This window comes from Ylistrum balloti, unplaced genomic scaffold (assembly GCF_031769215.1).
Source record: "Ylistrum balloti isolate Yb309-2 unplaced genomic scaffold, AGI_CSIRO_Ybal_v1 Utg370042, whole genome shotgun sequence".
In the NCBI taxonomy this organism is placed as follows: Eukaryota; Metazoa; Mollusca; class Bivalvia; order Pectinida; family Pectinidae; genus Ylistrum; species Ylistrum balloti.
In genome coordinates this window covers 1855402-1879519 of record NW_026782099.1, presented here as the reverse complement: position 1 = coordinate 1879519, position 24118 = coordinate 1855402, and the positions used below count along the sequence as shown (strand labels likewise).

General features: G+C 33.6%; 4 protein-coding genes across 4 annotated transcripts; all 4 read right to left on the bottom strand.

Annotated features, from left to right (window-relative positions):
• Window positions 1-2339: 2339 nt before the first annotated feature.
• Window positions 2340-6206, bottom strand: LOC132549141 (orexin receptor type 2-like). The gene is made up of 2 exons (XM_060213063.1): window positions 6195-6206; window positions 2340-3502 (listed from the first exon to the last, which is right to left on the bottom strand). Exons 1-2 carry the CDS (start codon window positions 6204-6206, stop codon window positions 2609-2611), a joined length of 906 nt encoding a protein of 301 aa, XP_060069046.1. The 3' UTR covers window positions 2340-2608.
• On the bottom strand, window positions 5949-8257 carry LOC132549140 (orexin receptor type 2-like). Its single transcript, XM_060213062.1, has 2 exons — window positions 8243-8257; window positions 5949-7111 (listed from the first exon to the last, which is right to left on the bottom strand). The coding sequence occupies exons 1-2, from the start codon at window positions 8255-8257 to the stop codon at window positions 6218-6220; spliced, it is 909 nt and encodes a 302-aa protein (XP_060069045.1). The 3' UTR covers window positions 5949-6217.
• Window positions 8258-8978: 721 nt separating this feature from the next.
• Window positions 8979-11161, bottom strand: LOC132549112 (cholecystokinin receptor-like). Its single transcript, XM_060213031.1, has one exon. The coding sequence runs from the start codon at window positions 11138-11140 to the stop codon at window positions 10040-10042; it is 1101 nt and encodes a 366-aa protein (XP_060069014.1). The 5' UTR covers window positions 11141-11161; the 3' UTR covers window positions 8979-10039.
• Window positions 11162-18019: 6858 nt separating this feature from the next.
• Window positions 18020-23677, bottom strand: LOC132549139 (probable methyltransferase-like protein 24). The gene is made up of 7 exons (XM_060213061.1): window positions 23579-23677; window positions 22570-22806; window positions 21772-21920; window positions 21145-21276; window positions 20218-20292; window positions 19541-19688; window positions 18020-18334 (listed from the first exon to the last, which is right to left on the bottom strand). The coding sequence occupies exons 1-7, from the start codon at window positions 23675-23677 to the stop codon at window positions 18020-18022; spliced, it is 1155 nt and encodes a 384-aa protein (XP_060069044.1).
• Window positions 23678-24118: the final 441 nt, after the last annotated feature.

Below are 24118 nucleotides of genomic sequence, written 5' to 3'. Positions count from 1 at the left end.
GAACACAACTATCTCCGCTTTACTACCAGTTTGCTTTTCATTATTTACAAGGATATAACGATTTATTAATCAATATTTAGCAACTTGTGTAAGCTGTGTCCACACTCTGTATTATATGCAGGGTAACGTTATTGTCAACCTAATCACGTCTCCTGAAAGGCCGTAATAGTGGACGTTAAACCATATAGATAAAGTCAACTTTATATATTAAAATAAATGTACATTTGTACAATAGTTTCCCTTTCAGAGTTACAGAGGTTGCAGAGGTGACAAGCTTTTAGATTCGTTTTATAAAGAAATGAGTTTGTAATAAAAATATGACCGAAAAACTATATAACTTTTAAATATTTGTAAAGGCGTTGTTTATATGTTGATCCAGTTTTCATTCTTAAAATGTTCTGATTTTCTTTGCCCTTAGCTTTTGAAAGATTTTTTTCTGTCTGACAAACCATGAAACGCAATTGAACCTTTAATGTTTAGTAAGGCAATGCTGGTAGAACCACGGACTAAGATCTATATTTAAATCTATGGTAGAACATTGCGGATAAAGTTTATGCTCTCTGATAGCATCTTTTTTTCAACACTGCTGATATTACTCTATTATATATTGTAACATAGCATCAGTATAAAGGTTGTCTTTTTAAAATAAATTGTCATGAGAAAATATAGTCAACAGTATTGCATGGACTGCCATTTTCTTAAAAAAAACCAAATTCTCACTATCAACATCCGAAAAGTTAATCACGATTAAATTCAAACAAATATCGTAAGTACATCCAAGTTTTGCAGTTTTAATGCAATTAGGAGACGGTGAATTTCTCGTTCACGGAAAGTGACGAAAGCTCTCGAACCTTAAACCGAAAATCAGCTACACCGGAGAAAAAACTTGCTCTGATATTAAATGGTTAAAATTGAAAATGGTCAACCAGTTTTTGGTTATATGCGTTTCAAAACGAGTTTAAGCTTGTTGGTTTTGACTTACCAAACGCAATGCCATAAAGCGTTCACTATATTTGCTATTGAGAAATGTTCCGCTGAAGAATCTTTTAAAATTTTAGGACTATAAAGCACGATTGGAAATGTTAATATATTCCATCTTCTAGAGTTCAATATGTTATAATGACCTCGATTATAACGGTATCAAACAGTTTTAAAATTTTGTTTTTCATTCCTCTTCAATTTTTCAACAATATATATAATTTACTTTACATACATATAACGATATATCTTATTGTTGGCAAAGAGATCGGATGATAGAAAGTGAAACTTACAGTTCGGTATATTAGGAAAAAAAAAAGAATATATCAAACCATATAACAAAAACATGGGCTTTCGGTTAACATAATCTTTCCCAGTTAATCATATTTCCTGCTCTTAACAGAAATTTACAAAAGATACTTAGGCCCGTAGTATAAAACGGACATGTATACTTTACATTTTAACACACACTTGTGATTAACGCCCGCTCGAAGCATTTCAGGTCAGGTTTCGAGATTGTGTATAGATACTTAAAACAAGGAAACATTGCGGTCACCCATCAAAAATCCTTTTATTTTCAATGACATATCCACATATTAGCTATAACTGCTTTATTCAGTATTAGTCCTCGCTTAGGCTAAGGAATCTCTTTAATTTGTAACTTGATGAATTATGGAGTTGTGTCTTTAAGACACAGATATCATTATTATACAATAAGGCAAATGGTATAACAATGATCGTACTCCACACTCACAATATTCTGTGGGTTTATTCTTCGTGTGCTACCATTGTCAGAGAACACCAATCACCTACTTATCTACATGCAAATTCCGGCTGTATTCGGCAGTGACGGAAAACAGCTTATTTTAGCAAGTGCATCAATTCGACAGAATTGCTAACTAACTTATATATTTCATTAAGAATATAGATAACTGTTCAAATAAGCGGTTTTATTTGCTGCATCAACCAATATTATTTACCAAAATCGGTTTTGATATCCATTGAAGTATGGGACTACACTTGCGCTGGGAGTAATTAGTCTGACATGATCAGGAACACTCTAGCGTAAATGTTGCAGAATAAATAGAATATATGACCAGTGTCTGAAAGTATGAGCTGTAAGACACGCCAATTTTGTTTTCCTTCACCCTCGCCAAAATACAGCTGATATTTTAAGACACTGACCACTTTCTTCTCATTTCAGCTTGCTGCCTCGAGGAGCTAAGTCGATATTGTACAAGTATGGATACCTATATCTAGGAGCTAAGTTTATATAACACAATTACATAGAACTATGGTCAAGAATTAAGTTGATATCATACAATTATATAAATCTTCATCCAAGAGCTAAGTAACTAAATAGTAATATAGACAAATGCAATAAGTTGATGTTATAAAATGGGTTAAAATGACTTATGTAAATGAAATTCAGGTTACAATGATACAAGCACAGACCTAAAAACGTAACTACGCACATCTACAATACAATTTAAGAGATAACTACACAAACATGCACTTATGTACACTACATAGTGAAAAAATACATAAAAACTTACCTACATTGATATATACAGGATAACATACACCTATATTGTTTCATATTTCACCTCTTTCCACATTTTTCGACATTTTATCTCCTACCATATGCCAAAGAGATACAATTACAACGGTTACAACAAAGTGATGCAAGTTCTTGTCTAAACTTTCTGTCATGGAATCCATATATTATAGGGTTAGCAATGCTGTTTATAATGTACATTGTATATAAAAACCGGAATACTTTGTAGCCAGAGATATCAAGTGTAAACCAGAATTGTTCTTGTCTAGATTCAAACACCATCATGGCAAGTTTTGGAATGAAACAGACAACAAATACGCCTGTAATTAACATGAACATAATTGACAATCGGTATCCAGGGATCTTCTTTGTCTTCGTAGTTGTCCTTGGCGAAAGTTTATTCCTATCTTCCGAGACATATTCGATAGTATCTCGCGAGGTCATAGATGACGGTGCGTTTGGAATTGATGTTTGCTCTTGTCTTTTTTTATTGAAATCGATTCTCCGAAAGACGGCTCTTCCTATCAAACAGTAAAGAACCACCAGACTAACTAGTATTCCGAGGCCAATGAGCAATATAGCCGCTTTGTATGATATAGCCACTGCCTTTGTCCACGGACCACGAATGTTAGCACAGCGCGTTCCTGTGATGTTGTATTTTGGGTGGCTTACAGGAGAGGTTCCGTAGAAAACCAGTGCTGGGAGGGACGTAAACATCGCTACCACAATGCATACTACCAAACCAAGCTGTTTCCTTCGGTGGGTCATCTGTGGTTGAAATGGTCGACAGATCTTCTGATATCGATGGACCGCGATAAGTAATAGGGTGAATATTGAAGTCCCTGTGGTAAATAAGCTAAATACCCAAAAGGCTTTGCAAACTGCGTCGTTGGTAAAAGTTACTGCATACTGGTTTACAGAAATAAGAGAGGAATTGGCAGGAGGGGAGGAGGGGACGGCTGGTAGCTATGGTAGCAGAAAAAAGTGCGCTCATGCTCGACGAAACTGATGTCATGGAAATTACAACTGTATGATCGAATCCAAAGATACTGGGTTTTTTTTTTATCTTTTCATACTGTAGGGAATTTGTTAATTTTATCGAATTTTCCGATTCGGAACACAACTATCTCCGCTTTACTACCAGTTTGCTTTTCATTATTTACAAGGATATAACGATTTATTAATCAATATTCAGCAACTTGTGTAAGCTGTGTCCACACTCTGTATTATATGCAGGGTAACGTTATTGTCAACCTAATCACGTCTCCTGAAAGGCCGTAATAGTGGACGTTAAACCATATAGATAAAGTCAACTTTATATATTAAAATAAATGTACATTTGTACAATAGTTTCCCTTTCAGAGTTACAGAGGTTGCAGAGGTGACAAGCTTTTAGATTCGTTTTATAAAGAAATGAGTTTGTAATAAAAATATGACCGAAAAACTATATAACTTTTAAATATTTGTAAAGGCGTTGTTTATATGTTGATCCAGTTTTCATTCTTAAAATGTTCTGATTTTCTTTGCCCTTAGCTTTTGAAAGATTTTTTTCTGTCTGACAAACCATGAAACGCAATTGAACCTTTAATGTTTAGTAAGGCAATGCTGGTAGAACCACGGACTAAGATCTATATTTAAATCTATGGTAGAACATTGCGGATAAAGTTTATGCTCTCTGATAGCATCTTTTTTTCAACACTGCTGATATTACTCTATTATATATTGTAACATAGCATCAGTATAAAGGTTGTCTTTTTAAAATAAATTGTCATGAGAAAATATAGTCAACAGTATTGCATGGACTGCCATTTTCTTAAAAAAAACCAAATTCTCACTATCAACATCCGAAAAGTTAATCACGATTAAATTCAAACAAATATCGTAAGTACATCCAAGTTTTGCAGTTTTAATGCAATTAGGAGACGGTGAATTTCTCGTTCACGGAAAGTGACGAAAGCTCTCGAACCTTAAACCGAAAATCAGCTACACCGGAGAAAAAACTTGCTCTGATATTAAATGGTTAAAATTGAAAATGGTCAACCAGTTTTTGGTTATATGCGTTTCAAAACGAGTTTAAGCTTGTTGGTTTTGACTTACCAAAAGCGTTCACTATATTTGCTATTGAGAAATGTTCCGCTGAAGAATCTTTTAAAATTTTAGGACTATAAAGCACGATTGGAAATGTTAATATATTCCATCTTCTAGAGTTCAATATGTTATAATGACCTCGATTATAACGGTATCAAACAGTTTTAAAATTTTGTTTTTCATTCCTCTTCAATTTTTCAACAATATATATAATTTACTTTACATACATATAACGATATATCTTATTGTTGGCAAAGAGATCGGATGATAGAAAGTGAAACTTACAGTTCGGTATATTAGGAAAAAAGAATATATCAAACCATATAATAAATGGGCCGGTTAACATAATCTTTCCCAGTCATATTTCCTCGAACAAAAGATACTTAGGCCCGTAGTATAAAACGGACATGTATACTTTACATTTTAACACACACTTGTGATTAACGCCCGCTCGAAGCATTTCAGGTCAGGTTTCGAGATTGTGTATAGATACTTAAAACAAGGAAACATTGCGGTCACCCATCAAAAATCCTTTTATTTTCAATGACATATCCACATATTAGCTATAACTGCTTTATTCAGTATTAGTCCTCGCTTAGGCTAAGGAATCTCTTTAATTTGTAACTTGATGAATTATGGAGTTGTGTCTTTAAGACACAGATATCATTATTATACAATAAGGCAAATGGTATAACAATGATCGTACTCCACACTCACAATATTCTGTGGGTTTATTCTTCGTGTGCTACCATTGTCAGAGAACACCAATCACCTACTTATCTACATGCAAATTCCGGCTGTATTCGGCAGTGACGGAAAACAGCTTATTTTAGCAAGTGCATCAATTCGACAGAATTGCTAACTAACTTATATATTTCATTAAGAATATAGATAACTGTTCAAATAAGCGGTTTTATTTGCTGCATCAACCAATATTATTTACCAAAATCGGTTTTGATATCCATTGAAGTATGGGACTACACTTGCGCTGGGAGTAATTAGTCTGACATGATCAGGAACACTCTAGCGTAAATGTTGCAGAATAAATAGAATATATGACCAGTGTCTGAAAGTATGAGCTGTAAGACACGCCAATTTTGTTTTCCTTCACCCTCGCCAAAATACAGCTGATATTTTAAGACACTGACCACTTTCTTCTCATTTCAGCTTGCTGCCTCGAGGAGCTAAGTCGATATTGTACAAGTATGGATACCTATATCTAGGAGCTAAGTTTATATAACACAATTACATAGAACTATGGTCAAGAATTAAGTTGATATCATACAATTATATAAATCTTCATCCAAGAGCTAAGTAACTAAATAGTAATATAGACAAATGCAATAAGTTGATGTTATAAAATGGGTTAAAATGACTTATGTAAATGAAATTCAGGTTACAATGATACAAGCACAGACCTAAAAACGTAACTACGCACATCTACAATACAATTTAAGAGATAACTACACAAACATGCACTTATGTACACTACATAGTGAAAAAATACATAAAAACTTACCTACATTGATATATACAGGATAAAATACACCTATATTGTTTCATATTTCACCTCTTTCCACATTTTTCGACATTTCATCTCCTACCATATGCCAAAGAGATACAATTACAACGGTTACAACAAAGTGATGCAAGTTCTTGTCTAAACTTTCTGTCATGGAATCCATATATTATAGGGTTAGCAATGCTGTTTATAATGTACATTGTATATAAAAACCGGAATACTTTGTAGCCAGAGATATCAAGTGTAAACCAGAATTGTTCTTGTCTAGATTCAAACACCATCATGGCAAGTTTTGGAATGAAACAGACAACAAATACGCCTGTAATTAACATGAACATAATTGACAATCGGTATCCAGGGATCTTCTTTGTCTTCGTAGTTGTCCTTGGCGAAAGTTTATTCCTATCTTCCGAGACATATTCGATAGTATCTCGCGAGGTCATAGATGACGGTGCGTTTGGAATTGATGTTTGCTCTTGTCTTTTTTTATTGAAATCGATTCTCCGAAAGACGGCTCTTCCTATCAAACAGTAAAGAACCACCAGACTAACTAGTATTCCGAGGCCAATGAGCAATATAGCCGCTTTGTATGATATAGCCACTGCCTTTGTCCACGGACCACGAATGTTAGCACAGCGCGTTCCTGTGATGTTGTATTTTGGGTGGCTTACAGGAGAGGTTCCGTAGAAAACCAGTGCTGGGAGGGACGTAAACATCGCTACCACAATGCATACTACCAAACCAAGCTGTTTCCTTCGGTGGGTCATCTGTGGTTGAAATGGTCGACAGATCTTCTGATATCGATGGACCGCGATAAGTAATAGGGTGAATATTGAAGTCCCTGTGGTAAATAAGCTAAATACCCAAAAGGCTTTGCAAACTGCGTCGTTGGTAAAAGTTACTGCATACTGGTTTACAGAAATAAGAGAGGAATTGGCAGGAGGGGAGGAGGGGACGGCTGGTAGCTATGGTAGCAGAAAAAAGTGCGCTCATGCTCGACGAAACTGATGTCATGGAAATTACAACTGTATGATCGAATCCAAAGATACTGGGTTTTTTTTTTATCTTTTCATACTGTAGGGAATTTGTTAATTTTATCGAATTTTCCGATTCGGAACACAACTATCTCCGCTTTACTACCAGTTTGCTTTTCATTATTTACAAGGATATAACGATTTATTAATCAATATTTAGCAACTTGTGTAAGCTGTGTCCACACTCTGTATTATATGCAGGGTAACGTTATTGTCAACCTAATCACGTCTCCTGAAAGGCCGTAATAGTGGACGTTAAACCATATAGATAAAGTCAACTTTATATATTAAAATAAATGTACATTTGTACAATAGTTTCCCTTTCAGAGTTACAGAGGTTGCAGAGGTGACAAGCTTTTAGATTCGTTTTATAAAGAAATGAGTTTGTAATAAAAATATGACCGAAAAACTATATAACTTTTAAATATTTGTAAAGGCGTTGTTTATATGTTGATCCAGTTTTCATTCTTAAAATGTTCTGATTTTCTTTGCCCTTAGCTTTTGAAAGATTTTTTTCTGTCTGACAAACCATGAAACGCAATTGAACCTTTAATGTTTAGTAAGGCAATGCTGGTAGAACCACGGACTAAGATCTATATTTAAATCTATGGTAGAACATTGCGGATAAAGTTTATGCTCTCTGATAGCATCTTTTTTTCAACACTGCTGATATTACTCTATTATATATTGTAACATAGCATCAGTATAAAGGTTGTCTTTTTAAAATAAATTGTCATGAGAAAATATAGTCAACAGTATTGCATGGACTGCCATTTTCTTAAAAAAAACCAAATTCTCACTATCAACATCCGAAAAGTTAATCACGATTAAATTCAAACAAATATCGTAAGTACATCCAAGTTTTGCAGTTTTAATGCAATTAGGAGACGGTGAATTTCTCGTTCACGGAAAGTGACGAAAGCTCTCGAACCTTAAACCGAAAATCAGCTACACCGGAGAAAAAACTTGCTCTGATATTAAATGGTTAAAATTGAAAATGGTCAACCAGTTTTTGGTTATATGCGTTTCAAAACGAGTTTAAGCTTGTTGGTTTTGACTTACCAAACGCAATGCCATAAAGCGTTCACTATATTTGCTATTGAGAAATGTTCCGCTGAAGAATCTTTTAAAATTTTAGGACTATAAAGCACGATTGGAAATGTTAATATATTCCATCTTCTAGAGTTCAATATGTTATAATGACCTCGATTATAACGGTATCAAACAGTTTTAAAATTTTGTTTTTCATTCCTCTTCAATTTTTCAACAATATATATAATTTACTTTACATACATATAACGATATATCTTATTGTTGGCAAAGAGATCGGATGATAGAAAGTGAAACTTACAGTTCGGTATATTAGGAAAAAAGAATATATCAAACCATATAACAAATGGGCCGGTTAACATAATCTTTCCCAGTCATGCTTAAATTTAGGACGTTTTGAGTGAAAAAAAGGAAAGGAAGGAAAAAATAAATAAATAAATAAATAGCCCAGTTAATCAGTGAAGACATTTTGTTATGCCCGCAACTGCTCTTAACAGACTCTTTAATTTACAGTGTTTTTAGAAAGCTTTTTTTCTCTCTTTTCCCGGTAGATAAGGATTGGATGTTCCTCGTGCAATATTTCCTCGAACAAAAGATACTTAGGCCCGTAGTATAAAACGGACATGTATACTTTACATTTTAACACACACTTGTGATTAACGCCCGCTCGAAGCATTTCAGGTCAGGTTTCGAGATTGTGTATAGATACTTCAAACAAGGAAACATTGCGGTCACCCATCAAAAATCCTTTTATTTTCAATGACATATCCACATATTAGCTATAACTGCTTTATTCAGTATTAGTCCTCGCTTAGGCTAAGGAATCTCTTTAATTTGTAACTTGATGAATTATGGAGTTGTGTCTTTAAGACACAGATATCATTATTATACAATAAGGCAAATGGTATAACAATGACCGTACTCCACACTCACAATATTCTGTGGGTTTATTCTTCGTGTGCTACCATTGTCAGAGAACACCAATCACCTACTTATCTACATGCAAATTCCGGCTGTATTCGGCAGTGACGGAAAACAGCTTATTTTAGCAAGTGCATCAATTCGACAGAATTGCTAACTAACTTATATATTTCATTAAGAATATAGATAACTGTTCAAATAAGCGGTTTTATTTGCTGCATCAACCAATATTATTTACCAAAATCGGTTTTGATATCCATTGAAGTATGGGACTACACTTGCGCTGGGAGTAATTAGTCTGACATGATCAGGAACACTCTAGCGTAAATGTTGCAGAATAAATAGAATATATGACCAGTGTCTGAAAGTATGAGCTGTAAGACACGCCAATTTTGTTTTCCTTCACCCCCGCCAAAATACAGCTGATATTTTAAGACACTGACCACTTTCTTCTCATTTCAGCTTGCTGCCTCGAGGAGCTAAGTCGATATTGTACAAGTATGGATACCTATATCTAGGAGCTAAGTTTATATAACACAATTACATAGAACTATGGTCAAGAATTAAGTTGATATCATACAATTATATAAATCTTCATCCAAGAGCTAAGTAACTAAATAGTAATATAGACCAATGCAATAAGTTGATGTTATAAAATGGGTTAAAATGACTTATGTAAATGAAATTCAGGTTACAATGATACTAGCACAGACCTAAAAACGTAACTACGCACATCTACAATACAATTTAAGAGATAACTACACAAACATGCACTTATGTACACTACATAGTGAAAAAATACATAAAAACTTACCTACATTGATATATACAGGATAAAATACACCTATATTGTTTCATATTTCACCTCTTTCCACATTTTTCGACATTTCATCTCCTACCATATGCCAAAGAGATACAATTACAACGGTTACAACAAAGTGATGCAAGTTCTTGTCTAAACTTTCTGTCATGGAATCCATATATTATAGGGTTAGCAATGCTGTTTATAATGTACATTGTATATAAAAACCGGAATACTTTGTAGCCAGAGATATCAAGTGTAAACCAGAATTGTTCTTGTCTAGATTCAAACACCATCATGGCAAGTTTTGGAATGAAACAGACAACAAATACGCCTGTAATTAACATGAACATAATTGACAATCGGTATCCAGGGATCTTCTTTGTCTTCGTAGTTGTCCTTGGCGAAAGTTTATTCCTATCTTCCGAGATATATTCGATAGTATCTCGCGAGGTCATAGATGACGGTGCGTTTGGAATTGATGTTTGCTCTTGTCTTTTTTTATTGAAATCGATTCTCCGAAAGACGGCTCTTCCTATCAAACAGTAAAGAACCACCAGACTAACTAGTATTCCGAGGCCAATGAGCAATATAGCCGCTTTGTATGATATAGCCACTGCCTTTGTCCACGGACCACGAATGTTAGCACAGCGCGTTCCTGTGATGTTGTATTTTGGGTGGCTTACAGGAGAGGTTCCGTAGAAAACAAGTGCTGGGAGGGACGTAAACATCGCTACCACAATGCATACTACCAAACCAAGCTGTTTCCTTCGGTGGGTCATCTGTGGTTGAAATGGTCGACAGATCTTCTGATATCGATGGACCGCGATAAGTAATAGGGTGAATATTGAAGTCCCTGTGGTAAATAAGCTAAATACCCAAAAGGCTTTGCAAACTGCGTCGTTGGTAAAAGTTACTGCATACTGGTTTACAGAAATGCCGAACGAAGAGCAAACCAGACATGCGATCAAGTCAATAACTGCAAGGTATGGAATAAAGAACCGGTCTTCACTTTTGTCCCGAAAACGTAGAGTGTACACAGTGATAACAAGAGAGTTACCAATCACGCCAATTACTATGTACAATACAAGCATCAGGGTGTCAGACCGTAACACCCGCACAAATTCCGAGTTCCATTGATCAAGGAGAGTATTATTTCCCGAAGCTGTCATAGTCGAATTGTTCATGATGTGGTAGAAGTGGTCAGAGAGTGATGACGACCAACTCACAACAACGTTTAACTGAGATACTGAAGACGGTATGCTGGTGATATATCATAAAAGGATAGCGTAAAGGCAGGAAGAAATCTCGTCAGGATGACTGACATGTCAGTGGGTGTATAAATATTCATACAGTAATCAGTTATCGCTCTGTACAGTCTGTGTCACGCTTTCCGTACACGTAATTTAACCAAGTAAACTTGAATGGAAATTTCAGTTGAAAAAAAATCCCATCATATTAATTTTTGGTATCCAATCATACCAGATATGAGTGTGGTGTGTTTTCAAAACGTTCTATAATGTAATCATGTTTATATATTTCATTTCTGATTAGAAGATTTTGTATTGAGAATTTTACTGATCTCGATAGCGTAACTACGATTTTCCTCATAATAATCATATAAAGTATTTAGTTCGATTTGTATTATCCTCCTTATCTTGTCGCTCTGTAGTCTCTTTGTCATTATCGCGATTCAAATTATAAAAACGTTATATTTGAAGTGGATAAAACAGTCAAGGTACAAAATTGTAACACCGACTTCTTAAAAACCACTTAATTCAAACTCAACTTTGGTGAAACAAGGGTAAAATATGAACAAAAGAAAGATTTTCTAGCAGGAAGAATACGACCAAGTTTTCGTGAGGATAGTTATCCTCCATCGACTCCAACCGTCAACAATGCAAGTAAAAAATGTCACGTTTCCAATTAAAAAACCGCATTAACTATAACGACAGTACCAGCAATGTCTAAATTCACATCGGATATGGAAATAAAATAGTCTTCATCAATCTGCGTTCATTGAAACGTTCTGTTGGAAGTTTATCAAGATCATCAGGAGAGTTGACAATGACACATACTTTTCGTTTCGTTGATTCTTAGTTTGTATCGCCTTCGTGACTTTTTAAGTAAAATGCTGTGAACAAAAGGAACTTCAAATCACGAAAATGTTAAGTATCGCCAGATAAATGTTCGTAAGATAAATTGAAGTACCGAATTCGAACTTCCACTTCACCTTTGAACTGTACTATGTAGTTTCAGCAAGATTTTTTGCAACGTTTTCTTTTGTCTCGAAGTGCTAAACTTGTTGTATATGTGTGAACTTTTAAATCCCACATCCGACAACATAGCAAAACCGTCCATGTGGTATTAATACAAATTTAGGGCAGAGTAGGCAACATTACAAATATTTACCAAAATACAAATTTAATGAAACATTTCAATATAAATTTCGGACTAAATAAAGTAGATTAAGGTAATGAATTAAACGGCATACTACAGCTGTTTCAACTTCTATGTAAGTTATGACGAGAAAGACACAGAATGAATATCACCTTAAAAATAGACCCGGTCGAGCCAAACAATGAATTGAACTGCATCACACAACTGTTTCGTCCTTCTAGGAGTGATTTTAATAACTAAGATCGCACAAAAGATACACTAAGATCGTAAAGAAGATACACTGAGATCGTACAGAAGATACACTGAGATCGTACAGAAGATACACTAAGATCGCACAAAAGATACACTAAGATCGTAAAGAAGATACACTTAGATCGTACAGAAGATACACTGTGATCGTACATAAGATACTAAGATCGTACAAAAGATACACTAAGATCTTACAGAAGATACACTAAGATCGTACATAAGATACACTGTGATCGTACATAAGATACACTTAGATCGTACAAAAGATACACTAAGATCTTACAGTAGATACACTAAGATCGTACAGAAGATACTAAGATCGTACAAACGATACACTAAGATCGTACAGAAGATACACTAAGATCGTACAGAAGATACACTAAGATCGTACAGAAGATACACTAAGATCGTAGAGAAGATACACAAAGATCGTTCAGAGGATACACTAAGATCGTACAGAAGATACACTAAGATCGTACAGAAGATACACTAAGATCGTAAAGAGGATACAATGAGATCGTACATAAGATACACTAAGATCGTACAGAAGATACATTAAGATCGTACAGAAGATACACTAAGATCGTACAGAAGATACACTTAGATCGTACAGAAGATACACTTAGATCGTACAGAAGATACACTAAGATCGTACAGAAGATACACTAAGATCGTAAAGAGGATACACTAAGATCGTACAGAAGATACACTAAGATCGTACAGAAGATACACTAAGATCGTACAGAAGATACACTAAGATTGTACAGAAGATACACTAAGATCGTACAGAAGATACACTAAGATCGTACAGAGGATACACTAAGATCGTATAAAAGATACATAACTCATGTGTATGAAGTAAAACATGGCATTCAGGTCACAGCAAAGTTCGGATACTTAAAGTGAAAAGTGCATATACAAGTATATACTCTAAAGTGTGTCAATGTTGAAGTGAACTAAACATGATATTAAAGTTACAGCAAACGACCATAAGTGTCTACGACTAGTATCCGTACACGAATGTATTTCTTTTACTCGTTAGTTATGAAGGTGACCTGATACTAAGCATTGCTCACGAGGGTTATATTCAATACTTTATTTCAATTCTGAAAACATCTGTTAGATGAAATGATGAATCAGTTATTACTTGTCCATTTGTCATTCATATTCCGTGATTGAAATCATCACTATGGAATTAGGGTTAGAATGTTGGCAGGTGATTGTTTCATATAACTTCTGTTTGGAGCCTCTCTGCAGAAAACAACGTCAGTGATATATGCGGATAGATCTATTCTTGAATACATCTTTTTATTTTTAACTAATCAGTAGTTGATTCAGATACCTGTTAAACAATCAATAAAAACCTAAAACTTTATATCGCGTATCATAAACTCAATATCTCGATTTTATCTTCCCTCATTACCTCAATATCTCGTTCTTATTTTATATCATAACCTCAGTATCTCGTTCTTATTTTATATCATATCCTCAGTATCTCGTTTTTATCCTCCCTCATAACCTAAATATCTCGTTCTCATTTTATATCATAACCCCAATATTGTTTTTATCTTCCCTCATAACCTCAGTATCTAGTTATCATTTTAAATAATTCATTTTTTCCCCTCGTAACCTCAATATCTCGTTCTCATCTTACCTCACAAAATCAATATCTTGTTCTTATCTTACATCATTACATCAATATCCTGTTCTTGTCTTACCACTTCATTTCAATATCTTGTTCTCATCTTACACCATAACATCTGTATGCCGTTCCTAGCTTCAATATTTCATTCTGATTATGTTTAATAACCTCAGTGTCTCGTTTTTATCCAAGTAAAAACACTCCGATTCTGCAAATGTTAGAAATAAAACATAGATAGCATTTTCTTATTAGTTTTTAATAACATGATCGATTTCATCTCAAATTGTTTTATTCAACCATCATGATATTATGGGAACACAGGAGCAAGGTAAGGCTGAACAACGCTTCCCCATTGAATTAAACATATTAATTTTAACATTTATAGAATAAAATATATGTCGTCGTAACGCGTTATCTAGAAGGGAACCATGCAATTGTCAGGACCACTTAGAAATGCTACAACTATTGCAATAAGATATAAATTGTTTTGTAAATTCCAGACACAGTATCTATTAATAGTTAAGGAATTTCCAGCCTCATATACAAAGAGGATTTCCATTCATCATCACTTATGTGTATTGGGTTTTGTTTGATATGGCTATCTCCTGTCTATTCAAGGAAAGCCCGTTATCAAGTACATTTTGTCACGTGAGTATGTTCCTATACACAAAATGAGGATGATGACTAAATTTACTTGACTTTTGACATCCAATATTAAAAATTACGCAGTTTATACGCATTATAGGATGGGTCTCCTTTCCCGACTATATTTCCTACATCGTCTGTTTCATTGCAGGCCCTTATATTACTGACGGGCCCTAGAAGAGCGAGACAGCTGTATGATGCGGTGTATTTGGCTTTTCATGTATTCTAACTAATTTTTCACTTGTAAACCCTTAAAATATTGTGTAATTAGCATTAAACTGTAGATACAAGGATCACGTTGAAAGATAATGACAAATAAGTTTGTTCCAGGATGATTTTTGATAAGCTGTTAACCGGGATTTGCCGATTTTCTTTCATTAGTATCATACCAGCAATTAAATTAAAAAATCATACAGCTCATATTTGAAAGGATGGTATTAGACTATTTTTTTTTTCATTTAACGTGCTTAGAGTTGCATCAAAGAATCCGAATTCTGTATATTTTTAATCCTAAAAGCTTGGTTCCTACACCCTTTTTATTTTGTGGTATAGTAAGGTTGGCTCTAAATATTTTTGGAGCTCAATCATTAACATTGGTAAAGGAAGTGTGAAGGTACAAATGACTGTCTAAAATGTACATGCTGTTTACAATACCGAGTCGCTGATTCGATATGCTTTTGGATTTCCTAGCGGCATCTACAGGTATATTTACCAGTGTATTACCCATACATTTACTCTATCTAACACTCATACGTGATTAATAGATCTCAACACATTTATTTCGACCATAATGCGACTTCCAGATTTGTTTCCTTTATATTTATGAATAATATAAATGACATTACGACCCAAGATCCGCAATCGTTTTCTTCTGTATTTATTTTCAGTGATTATAAGACATTTATCTAAACAATCCATAGTATCTACTCCACCGAGATTGTCATTAATTTTTTGTAAGTAACTTTTTTTCTGTACATACATCGTATCAAGAAGTGCTAAATAGTTGCTTTAATTAATTAGTTAAATAATTAGTTATTTTTTCAAAAGTTGATTTGGTAACGTTTGGAAAATAACAAAGTTCGTACAAAAGATACACAAGAGCCAAACAATGAACTAAACTGCGTCATTCAGATGATTCATCCTTCTCTGACTCGTCAGTTATGCTACAGACCTAAAGTTTGAAGCTTAGGATGAGGAAAATCGGAAGTGATCGAAAGGAAAGTCAAATCGAGACAGGGAAGTGCAGCAGCCCCATAATTAGATTTCGTAACTTTCACTACCACTACGACCACAAGTTTGTATGATGTTTCAGCCACAATACAAAAAGCTATTCCGAAATTATAATATACCTGTTCAGTACCCACGTCTTTTGTTAACCCCATCAGTTGTGACGTAATGATGTGACCTTTATTGAAAATGCGCTTACGAATATTCAAAATTTTAGAAAGACATGTTGCTAATTACGAATCATAACTAGAAGTAAATTGATTTGCTATCCAAATAAAAATCAAATTATTACAAGAAAAATTTAAAAAAAAATTATCGCACGTTTTGATATCTGTGGGTGCGTGAAGCACCCTTTCGGTCAGTTCTTCTTGTCAGCCTATCAAAATATGATGAAATGGTACTTACCATATATCGTATAACACATATGTTTACAATACAGTTGGAATGATTATTTGATGCCTTTGAAGTTGAGTAACACATATCTAATGTTGCAGAAAAGTTTAAATAAACATTATTTCATAAAAAATTGATTGAATAAAACACGTGTATCATGATCTTATTAACGAGCAAACAACAATATAAATAACAGCAACAATCGCTCAATTTTGTCTTTTAGTGTGGCTGTAAGTAGCAAATTAGAAACGGTATGGTTATTTATTCAATATCAATACTATCATAACTTTTGGATGCAGTTATGCAGGTACTTATTGATTCAAATATCTTGATCAGGCAGCCAGATTGACAACAACATTTCATAGTTTTTAACGCATAAAACATAGAATATTTTTTGAAAAAAAAAATCATATTTACGGTTGAACAAGCTATATATGAACAACATCTGACTAGCTACATGTAAAACAAACATTTCTGATAAAAAAGTGAAAAAAAAATATACAGTCCGCATTGCTTCTTCCATGACATCTTTCATGTACATACAGATTAAAGCATCGGAGTTTTAGTTTCATATATATTTGATCACTTTCGATATAACCAAATTAATGGACAAGGATTCCTCATACTAGGTTAATTGGGGTTACACAACGAGTGATTGTGGCATATATAGTATTTCTTCCTCATGAGTATTTTTACAAAAATAAATAAATAAATAAATAAAACATGAGTTTTAGCGAGCTAATTAATATTCAAAATTGACAATTTCATAAATCTGAAGATGTTATAGCTAATTACCTATTATAACTAGAAAAAAACTTCAAAGTGAAGAAAAAATAGAAATTCATAATGCAAATAAAAAAATCGAATTATTACAAACCAATCATAAAATACTTATTGCACGTTCAATTTATTACCAATGTTATTATCAGTTATTACTGAAACCAATTTTTTTCCTATAACGTTGCTGAAAATATATTTTCTTTTCTTGTTGATTTGTTTTACTTTGCTTGACTTAACACAATCCAAAATCAACACAATGCTGTTATAAATTCAGTTTAGTGTAAAACGATTAATCACAATTAACAACTACCAAGGAGAAAAAATGGTTCTCTTATTTATGTGTTTGTACCAATTTGTCCTTCTTAGTGAGTTAATCAAAGATGGTTTTTAAATCTAAAATAAAATAAGTGAATGAGACAGGACCAAACAAGCATAGAAATATATCTTAGGTTCATTTTAAACAGTGATTCACACTGAGATCTGCCAGATCTTAATTCATCAAAAGTGAACACATTTTAAGTGATAACGACAAAACAAACAGCTGTGATAAGCACTTAACACCTAACAAAATTAGTTATAAATAATTGTCCATATTACAATATAAATTATGAATAAAAAATAATAAAATAACACAACTCAGGTATTTGGAGATTACAGACGGAAATTCAATTAAACGATGAAAATATATTTTAAAAAATCTCTAAAGGTCATTGTAACAAAAAGTAGCGTATCAAGCAATATTTTCTTTAAGAAATGTTACTTCGTGGCACAAATAATACATTGCACCTGTTGATTTAGACTTTTTGATACAATTAACATCGATATTTCTGGAAATCCATGCTATTCGATAGCCTACTTCATACAAATCTCTGAAAGTAAATAATACTTTGAGCCAATGAGTTTTGAGATCCGTCTTGAATACAAAATAGTGGAATTCTGCAATCAGCTGTTTTGGTAGTTGGTTTACAGGCGTTTTATGTAGTATATCTGGTAGTGCGTTCCATTCAGAGAATTCTATGTCCATCTTCAATACATCTGGCATAACCTGTAACATTAGTAAAAACATACTGAATAAATTGATACAAATAAATGTATTTCTGAAACTACCTTATTATTTCATTATTCGTTTGAGACAAAATTAAGATATGGAAATAAAACATTCTGGCATTTCAGTCTTGTGGGAAACGAGCACTTTAAAGGGGAGCCATATTGTTTATCGATACTACGATATCTATATATGGTTAAGAGACATTAACATTCACGCATTTGCACTAGCATTTAAAAAAAGCACATTCATCTGAGCATAGCACTACGATTTTAATGAAGTCCTTTGTTAAAACAAACGTCTATATAAATTGAAATATATTTGTATTATGTCTATTACTATGACACACCTATAATGAAATGTCTGAAATGTCAGGAAAACAGGTCAAATAGGAGTGATGAAATTTCGCATGGGTGAATTTTCTTATTAATTCTCAATGAATTTTTGTAGTAAAACTTGTGAATATTTATCAATAAATTATTTGGAAGACATTTCTTGTGAATGAAAATAATGTTCACATTGGGCGCTAGTGTTCGACAGACTACCACGGCAATTATAGTAAAACTACTCTAACAAAGAAACATTAGTATTTCTTTACAAACTAATTCACAATTGTAGTATAGTAAATATGTCTTCCAATATCTTAATCAAATCCAAAATTAAGTTTTTAATGATTCGACAGATATTATATTGGAATTGGGTTATAGTCAAATAGCATTACTCTTAAACGCATTGCTATTCACAAAGGTTGTTTAAGGGGAAAAGTTAACGTCAAATCGGTGAACGGAAAGACGGAGAGACGACAGACACAACACTGGGATTCGATAATGTTCCATAACTTCGAGTATTCGTCATTTATTATATATATTTACACATAATTGTATTGTTCGACCGTGGTAATATCTAAACAATGAAAAGCAGTGAACGTTCTAAGTGTAGGGTATTCTTATGTAAGTGGGTTTTCAGGTTGAAAGAAATACATAACTACGCTAATTGCAGTTTCTTGATGTCATTTGTATATCAGTGCATTGTATTTGTGTATGCGAAAATTCATCATTACATTAATTCTCCAAAAGGTGAATAGTGCAAAAATTTGATTATGTTGTCATGTTGTTATTTTTTATATTTATCGTGCCAAATTAAGTACATTTACAGTGCTCATGACGACATTCTTCAGGTTATCTTTGAATTCTCAAGGAGGAATACCTTATGGCCTAGTTCATGTCGGATACCAGATAATGTCCTCATCTTCCAACGATGCCTGTCACTGCTTGTACCGTTAAAGTTAGATAACCCAGTAGCATGGAAAGACACGAACGGCTTCTGGCTCCGTATGTGATCACTTTTTTTCATGCTAAAATAAATTTATATAAAATATCTAGACACAATGACGTATGACTGATGATAAACAGCCGTGTAGATAGGTTAGTCATAAGTGAGCTATACTTGTGCATGTCCTAAATTCTGAATTAATTATGGTAATATCCTCGCGCAATTTCTGTCTTTTCCTTTTCTAATTGTTTATAATCAACTTTACTTTTCAAGCATCAAATATAGTGTCTCCAGTACCACATATTTCATTTTAATTTTCTGTTTGGTATTTCATAATTCCAAGGATCAAGAATGTGTATATACTCATGAGAGACAAAAGAACAATGACTCCATATTATATCATACAATTTTGACATGAACGTTTAATCTTGAATTATCTAATTGATGTATACTGTAATCAAACCTTTCAAAAGACGGCATGGATAAAACATGACAAAAATCATAACTGTTAAGTTATTTCTATAACGTTGAAATTTTTTACAACATGTTGACCATTTCCCGTTTTCCTGTATGTTATATTACAGTCGGCAACTGTATATCATGTACTTTACCTTGGGTCAAATGAGTGTACTTTACAGCCATAATCCCGGGCTATAGCATCGTCAAAACTGAAGTCGTTGTTTATACTATAATAATAACAATAGTAAAGGGTATGCATCTATTGTGTGATAAAGAATGGCGATATCGGTAACCATTTATCTCCATATTCATCTTAAGTTTCTTCAACATATGCAATAAAGTTACCCAATAAAAGACTAGCGAAAACAAAAAAAGCATAAATATGGAATTATGCTCGAGTATTGACAAAGATTCTTTCGAGACTCCAATACATCCACGACAGGTCTTTAACATCAGCATTAGACTACATTTGAAAATATAGATTGAAGTACTTTAACACTTTCTTAGTGAAGTCTCCTGCTATTCTACGTGGGAGAAATCCATATATTGTTGGAGTTAAATTTGATGGCTAGGATAATCACCACGCATCATCATGATCTGATAATTATGGCTCATACGTAGCAGTAAGATATATAGACAAGTGAATTGTATCTACATTGGAGTAACCAATGATCATAAACAATTTTGATATTGTATATGGGCTTGGCAATCTTGATGAGTTGTACAAAAGACACATGTTCATAGAAAATATATCTCGCCATGAAACACAATGGTTTCCAAAGATTTTTTTTTCTTTTTGCCTCCCGTTTAGAACTATGGTAAAACAAAACCGAAAGCGTTGTAAACCATTTGTTTTATTATAGCATCTTGATAATAAATTTCTTCGCATAATTTCTCAATGGGAACATTTGTTAAGACTTAAGCAGTGATCCTATGATGTAATTAAGACAGCTGTTACTCCAATCATTGCACACGGCGATGAATCTGCTTGCATGTCTCAATAATTCGGATAAATAGATCTAAAAGAAAAAAAAACGTATTACACTTGGTATACAGTATATAGTCCTTAAAACACCTACCCAAAGGAATATACGAGACAATTGTCCTTTTGTAGATAGCGTGCGTTAGGACAGACATCCCAGCCACCGTCTCGTCTGGCGCCCATTCTTACCATACTACTTCCACACAATATCTGGATAGTATTCATGTATCTGTTCATTGAACAAGTATCAAATAAGGTATTACAAAAATTATCAAATATTAACACTACAAAAAATGATAAAACATGGATACTACAAAAAAATGATAAAATAAGGAAACACTAAAAAGGGTAAAACAGGATTATATATATAAAAACAAAACAAGAAAATACCAACATGTCAACATGGTCAAAATCCAATCTCATATTAAATAAAACTGGGACAAAATATGAATAAAAAAATTTATAGGGAAGCGTAAGCGTCTTACAAATACATACATACAGACAATCACTTTTGTAATCTTATATACATACAATCACCTTTGAAGGAGACTGTCTACCTATACAGCATATTCCTTGAATATCTGTATTACGAGGAGTTATCTGCCCCTACACTAACAGAGGAATTACTTGCAGAATGTCTCTTCGTTAAATAAGATATTCCCAACAAATGTGACAAAACAATTTAATGCCTGACATTTGGTTACCTACGCCTATTCGAACTTACGCTTGCAGTAAGGTGTCTAGATGTGCCACAGACATTACACACATCTCGGTCTTAGAGGGCAGCTTCCCAAGCAGAAGGGCATCACGAAGATAATTATCATTTGGTGGCGCCTTGGCATTCAGGCATTCGTGCATCACCGGAGTCATGGTCTATTTGATTTGCAAACAAAATGCGATATTTACATCCGATATTCAGAAAGTCCAAAATCTATTCCATTGCAAATCAACTTTTGCAACTTTTGAAAAAGAAATATTATTTCAGTTTCTCGATATACGCGTTAAGTGTAGTGGACAACATATATTGTTCAGCATATCATGTACAACATGTCAAATGTAACAGTATAGTGAAATTTAGATATGGTAATTTAAAGCGGGAAAATATATCCGATATTCTGTAATAAAAGGCTAATGAATTAGATTCTGTAAGAAACCGAAATACTCTGCGTTGCATTTTCCGTATAGCGAAATACTTAATGTAACATACCGGTACTGTTAGACATCTAAAGCTGCAACACTGGCCATAATAAAAGTACAAGGCAAACATAAACGATAGCACATGGTCGTACAAAGAAGGCAGCAAACACATGACAAACAATACGTTAGACAACAAAAAGCAGGACAAACAACAGACTAAAGTAGAGCAAAGACAAACACTATAACATGCATTTCAGAAGGACAGAATATGTTTGTGGGATAACTAATCATATTGTATTACAAAATTACAGCTTTGCATTTCAGGTTGAATGCTGTGTAAAAGGACCATTCCTAGAAACGTAAAAAGTTATTTATGTTTACTTACTAATACTCCTTTAACGAGGCTTTTACTGGCGGCTTTTGAAGACACGATGGGAGCTTGTTTAGTGGATTTCATGGTTGTGTTTAAAGGTTTCACTTTTCTCACTGAAGACGACTTCCTTGTCTGCATGGTAACAACCTCTGAACCCTGCTTTCCATTAGAGTTTGAATAAATAAATTGATCAGAAGGACCAGGGATATGTTTCGGACTGTTTGCCAGTATATCTCTTTGATATCCCTCCTATAATTAACAAATGTCTGGCGTAAGCGTGATGCCCACGTGTTTACATATAAGTTAGCTGATGTTACAACATGGACACAAAATGTACAACCACGAATCTGTTGTTACTTACACATAGTAACTATGAAACTCAACAAAACTCAGAACCATTATATCAGTAAAAACAATTTGTAAATAAAACAAATTAACAATTTTTTATCATAAAACAGAATAGAATTGACATTATACCATGTTAACCATCAGATGCGAATACATATATTTATATGTAAGATAAAATTGTCAATGGAAAGACCAGCACCGATTCATTTTATCAAAACAAATCTTCAAATGGAGCAACATTCAAAAATGACAAAAAAATGATACAACTAGCGAGGGGAGTTCAGTAGTTCGATTTTGCTAGTACAGTCAGGTTTGTTAACCACGTAATATATATAACCATATTAGGTAACATACACAGTCATATTAATTAATATCCACAGCCATATTAGGTAAAAATACGCAGCCATATTAGGTAATAACATAACCATATTAGGTAACATACAATGCCATAATAGGTAATATACATAGCCATATTAAGTACACAGAACTTGCCTTCATTTCGAGATTAGGTAAACTTATATTACGAATGTACTAACATGATGGGTGATAAAGACATTGGTTACATGCGATTAATTGAATACTTTTGTTACACCTAGAATTGGCTATAGAGAGGTCATCCTGTAAGTTTGTACAAGTCCTTGATGACTTTAAATATCAATTTATGTTTTCTTACCTCATATAAAAGCAGGAGGCCCGTACAAAGTATTAGAAACACAAATGCCGATATGGGGTGTAGCTTTAGCGCACATTTCCCGCAAATGATTTCCATCATCACCTGTATCTATATAATCCAATATGTAGTTTTCTGTCAAAACAAAAATATACAATTGGTTGCATTTGTAGCAAAATGATTCACCAAGAAGGATAGAAACTGTTGTATTTCACTGTATGCAGTGTAACAGAATTTTTCTGGAAATATACACATAGCCCGTCCCTTTATGAATAATAAATGGTATTATTTGTGTATGTTGTTCTATTTGGTTGTTGATATGGGCGATATGATATGTTACAAACGCACATGGGACAGCGTATGCGTTATAGAAGTGCTTGGAAACGTTGAATATGCGTTTGGGTCACGTGGTGTACAATGAATAGTTTCGTCCTGTAAAACAATGGACTCTCCATATGGGTATATATAAGGCTGAGCAATCAGAGATCTAAAAAAAGGTCAAGTCAGGTACTAACATGATACATCCGCTAAATACATAACCTA

What these genes read in the sequence shown, in the direction of transcription:
- LOC132549112 (XM_060213031.1), bottom strand. Translation starts at nt 11,140, where the DNA reads ATGAACAATTCGACTATGACAGCTTCGGGAAATAATACTCTCCTTGAT.
- LOC132549139 (XM_060213061.1), bottom strand. Translation starts at nt 23,677, where the DNA reads ATGATGGAAATCATTTGCGGGAAATGTGCGCTAAAGCTACACCCCATA. An exon ending in TGTCTCGTATATTCCTTTGG is followed by an intron (nt 20,293 to 21,144) that starts GTAGGTGTTTTA and finishes TTATTATTATAG; the next exon opens with TATAAACAACGACTTCAGTT. An exon ending in GTACACTCATTTGACCCAAG is followed by an intron (nt 19,689 to 20,217) that starts GTAAAGTACATG and finishes AATTTATTTTAG; the next exon opens with CATGAAAAAAAGTGATCACA.